A 4,888-nucleotide genomic window follows, 5' to 3' on the forward strand; every position below is an offset into this window, starting at 1 on the left:
CTGCAGAAAAGCCGCCACCGCAAGCCCGTGGAGCTGGCATTCTGACCCCCAGAAAATCTACAGGACACAGGAGGATGGCCCCTCTCCACGGCTGTCACCTGCACTTTTTTCTCCCCTGGATGACTTGGAATCAGTGACCTTGTTGATATGCCATGCCAAGGGTTTGATCCACGGCACCACCAGGGCTCCTTGTAACAGTCCAGCCCAAGTCAATAACAACGTGAATGAAGACTTGGGATTTCATTTTGATAAGCTCAACAAAGACCCGATCTCTTTGAAGGAGTGAGTGAATGAGTGTGTGTGTGTGTGTGTGTGTGTGTGTGTGTGTGTGTGTGTGTCAGGGGTGGAGGGGGTGGGGAGACTGGATTTCATAGAGGAATGTGGGGTGCAGTAGGAATTCAGAGAGTGAATGCCATATCCTTGCAGCTTGGCCTGTGCCCTGCTTGGCTCAGGACTCGATGCCCTAGGGTTGAGGTGGGAAGGTCTTGGGCCTTGAGGCAGGTATCAGAATCAGAGCTCTTCTTGAAGGTCCCACACACCAGTGAGGGAGGTGGTCCTACCTACATTGGAGGAGGGTTACCCTGGTGGCTTTGAGAAGAGAATGGCCCGAGGGAAGAAGAGTACCGCCCGGCTGGGAGAGGCTGAAGTCACAGTGGCCAGAGTGCCCTGGTTTTGCCTCCGCTCTCTTGATTGTACAATGGACCGTCTTTTGTCTTTAGTCCTCAGTGTGATGGATGGTTGCTTGTTCCCGCCCTCAGACCCACGTGTCAGTCTAGACTCCAGTGGGCCCTGCCCCTGGCCCTGCCTCCTCCTAAGAGGGTTTCTTCAGGGAGTCAGGGGCCCAGCTGGCTCCAGCTGGGACATACCCAGTGAGCACAGAACCTGGCCCCTCCTTCCTGTGACCCCCCCTCACTCTCCTGCCCCAGCCCCAGTCCCACTCCTACTCCCAAACCACCCACCCCCACCCCCGTGCCAGGGGGAGCCAGGCCCAGGCTGCCTGGAATCCCAAACTCCCCCGCCAGGCTCCAAATGAACAAGGAGGAGGAGGGAATGCCCCCACTCCCATCCACTGCCAGGGAGCCCAGAGAGCGCTGACCAAAGCGCCGATGCACTGCACGCTCGGGTGTGCACACACCTGTTACATGTACACAGGCAGGCCTGTTACACGCATGCTCACGGAGCCCAGGGTCCTGGCAGGTACCCAGAGGCCCCTTGTCAGACACAAAACACTCCTCCCTGGAAGCAGACCCAAAGACCCATGTGAACCACGCTCACTCGGCCCCTGGCACACATCCTGCCACAAGGCACTCAAAGAACAAGAAAAACTAGAGGCAGTGTCTCTTCACCACAACCTCTGTCCTGGCACCTAGCCCCCTGCTCCATAGCTCGGGTTCTGTGGAGAAGGGGGCGGGGGCAGGGGGGGGGGGCCTCAAACTGCCTTCACACCCTGGGGTAGAACTGTCTGATTTCCAGGGCATCTACACTAGACCTACCCTCCCTATCCAACCCATTCCCCTCCCTAACTTCAGGCCTGGAGGGAAAGAGCTTCAGGGTGCTTTGCCTTGGGGTACTGACAGCACGGGGGGCGTGGCTACACTCTGGAGGAGGGAACGAATGATGTCAAGCCCATCACTTTCCACATAACGTTCTGGAGGCACCTGGGATCCCTGGGGCACATCTACGATACAACCTGAACAAGAAAACGAGTGTCTCTATGCTAGAGCTTTGGGAGTCGCCCAGAGGAGAGGGTCTACACCGCTATCTGGCCCCTACAGTGGTTCACGCTCAAGGACTATCGGATGAGCCAAGAGGTGTCACTAGCTGGACACCGGTAGGAGTGAGTGAGTGAGGGCTAGAGAGGCTGCGAGGGTCTCAGGTGTTCCCCCTTAAAGCCAAATCGGGCGTTTCTGCATGCTAGCTCCACCAGAAATATCTGTGGGCTGTCCCCCGTCCCAACCCCGTCCCAGAGCTCCACTCCGCACCTTCCTTCCTTCCCGCTTCGGTCTCACTGCCGTCGAGTCAACGCTGACGCTGACAGTAACTGTTTCCGGGAGTAGCAAGCCCACCAGGGCTCCGTGAACTCTGCACAAGGTACTGGAATCCTATTTGTCAAGTGCCTTCCATGAACCAGGAGCCCTGGGGTGTGGGGTTACTCACTCTATGGGCTGCGATCCCCATGGTCGGCAGTCAGAAACCACCAGCAGCTCCGAGGGAGAAAGGCTGGGCTTTCTACTCCCATAAACAGTCTCAGAAACCCCCAGGCAGACAATGGTGTGTACCCTCGAGCTGCCGGGATGCCTGGGGGTGTCTTGTACTCTGGTCACGAAAGAGCTCCTCCTGGAGCTGCAGGGGCCATTACCTGTGTAGCCAAGGGAGCAGTGGCACTCGTAGCGATCTGCCAGGTTGTGGCAGGTGGCCCCGTGGTGGCATGGCCGGGATGCACACTCATTGATGTCCAGCTCGCAGCGTGGGCCCTGGAAGCCTGGCACACAGTAGCAGCGGAAGCCGGTGGGGTCTGGACCCTGGGGCATGCACAGAGCGCCGTGCTGACATGGCAGGGTGGCACAGCCTCGGAGCTCTGTGGGCCCACAAGTGTAGTTGCCACTCTCCGTAGCCTGGCACTCTGTCCCTGGAGCACACGGGGCTGAGGCACAAGCACTTGGGATTTCTGAAGGTGGCGTCCCTGTAGAAAGAGGACACTGGCTGGGGCCGGGTGGGGGTGAGGGGAGTCGAATGCTAGGACACCCCCCACACACACACACTTGCAGGCCCATTTGCAGAGACAAGAGCTAGAAGCAGCCACAGCAGGATTGGACTCAGGTGTGTGGACTGAGATGGACAGGCAGGTCCCAGGGTCTGGGCACATCTAGTCCAGATGGGCAAAGGTTTCAGGGAGATCCCAGAATTAAGTGCCTGGGTGGTATGAGCCATGCGCATACTCAGTGGCTTAAACTAAAAGTTGGAGGCCGAAGACACCCCTGAGGAAAGGCCTGACATTCTGCAGAAAAGCCGCCACCGCAAGCCCGTGGAGCTGCAGTTCTGCCGACACACACGGGGTCAGGGGGATGGAGCTTGACGGCAGCTGGCACCTCCCAGAGAGAGGTGGGACCAGGGAAGCCCACTTCTCCAGGAAGAATTAACCCTGGGAGCTCGCCCCTCCACTCCCATCACACCCCTCCAGCAACTCTGAACCCCCCTGTTATACAGGACAGCTCTGAGGCCCAGCGAGCAGCCTCTGACTTGAGATCACATGGCAAGTTAGTGGCTGGGACAGACAGCAAAGCCTGTCCCAGGAAGGGGGCTCCTCCTGGGGTCACCTCCTGCAGAGCGGGGGTCCCTGGACTCTGGAGGCCCAGAGGGGAGGGAAGGCTCTGCCCATTTCCCCTCGTCTCTGTGGCTGGGGGTCTGGTAACTCTATCCCTTCTGAAACTGGAGATGTCCCCCCCAGCCCTCCCCAACCTCAGGAGGGTGGGTAGAGGACATCAAAGGTTCTCAGCCCCACTGACTCCCACCCTCCTCTCCCCGCCACACCCACTGCCCAGTTGCTGGCCCTGGCCTGGGAGGTTCTCAGTCAGGATCCTACTCTTTCAGTTCGCCTTGCTCCCAGATGCCTGAGGTGGCCCACCCAGCCCGAGGGCAGCGTAGCTAACAGACCTGCTGCACCCACGCCTGCCTGCAGCCTGGTGGCTCCTCCATCACTCAGGACTCTGTCCTCTGACTGGGCGTGGGGGGTGTCACTGATGTAGGAGGGGGTGTGGCCGGAGGTGTGTGCTGCGTTAGAAGCTGAGAAAGCCAGCCTCCCACCCTGCCTCCTTTCCCAAGGGCCCAGTCAATGTCATGGTGGGTCAGAACTAGGATTTTGAACCCTGGGTTCAAATCGCAGCTCGGGGTGAGATTTGGGCAAGTCATTTCTCCTGTGGGCGCCTCCATCTCCCCTTCTCAAAGGAAGGATTCACAGCCTCGTGTACCACAAGCAAGTGCCTGCCAGTGCTTTGTCTGAACTCGCCCTTAATGGGGAGAGGGAGGGCTGTGAGTGGTAGACACCCACCCCCCACCTGGAGCTCCCAGAAGCGCCCTTCCCCCCACCCAGGTTGTCATCCAGACACTAAGCAGGCCCTGAACCCTCCCCTCCCCCAGTCTAAGGGTGAAGACCCCCAGATAAGGCTCTGCAGCCTCTCAGGCGTCATCCACATTCCACCAGGCACCAGTACACTGGCCTGACCCCTGCCCTTTCTAGCCAGCATGAGGGACAGTGTTAGAGACACCAACCGAAGGCCCCAAGGAGAAAACCGGTGGTCTAGTCTGGCTCCACTCAGACCCTCGGTGCCCAGAGCACCGGGTACAGCTCAACATGGTCTCATTCTTCTGGTTGCAGATTGGGTGCTCCTAGTGCCCACCCAGGGCCAGGCCTGGGATGGAATGGGGCATGGGGGTGGGGGGAGAGGATGGCCTCTGAGGCACTGTCAGACGAAGGAGGCGCCTAGGCGCCTGGGTTTCACAGACTGCCTCTTCTCACAGTTCCCATCCCCCTCCCAGGCTCAAGTGGGTGAGGCCAGGGGCACCTGGACTGGTCAGGGGCTGTAGGCAGCTTCTCTTTCTCTTTCCCACCTGGCCACCTTGGCTGAGCAGCTCAGGGCCTGGCCATCAGGGCTATAGGTGCTCAGGGGCCAGAATGGGCCGCAGCTGTGGTCTGTGGGGATGGCTGTGTTGTGAGGGGCGGAGGGGTGGGGGGGGTCTGTGTTGTGAGGAGTCACTGAGATTGTGGTGAGAGGCCCCGGTACCCCAGGAGCCCTCCATGAGGGGTACCCTATCCATTGCTACTGTTACAGTGCTTGGCATCAGGCTCAACCCCCAGCCAGAGTCCCCAGGACCCGGCCGTCCAACGGCT

The 4,888-nt window shown here is 59.5% G+C and overlaps 1 protein-coding gene across 1 annotated transcript in view; it reads right to left on the bottom strand.

Moving 5' to 3' along the window:
• Window positions 1-2,531, bottom strand: part of CRB2 (crumbs cell polarity complex component 2) — a 17,351-nt gene extending 14,820 nt beyond the window's left edge. The window contains exon 1 of the mRNA XM_045290199.1: window positions 2,360-2,531. Within this exon, the coding sequence (XP_045146134.1) occupies window positions 2,360-2,531 (172 nt within the window). The remainder of the gene's footprint in view (window positions 1-2,359) is intronic.
• Between the last annotated feature and the right edge of the window lie 2,357 nt (window positions 2,532-4,888).

Source organism: Echinops telfairi, unplaced genomic scaffold, assembly GCF_000313985.2.
Source record: "Echinops telfairi isolate 266 unplaced genomic scaffold, ASM31398v2 ScPeMD7_32;HRSCAF=126, whole genome shotgun sequence".
In the NCBI taxonomy this organism is placed as follows: domain Eukaryota; kingdom Metazoa; phylum Chordata; class Mammalia; order Afrosoricida; family Tenrecidae; genus Echinops; species Echinops telfairi.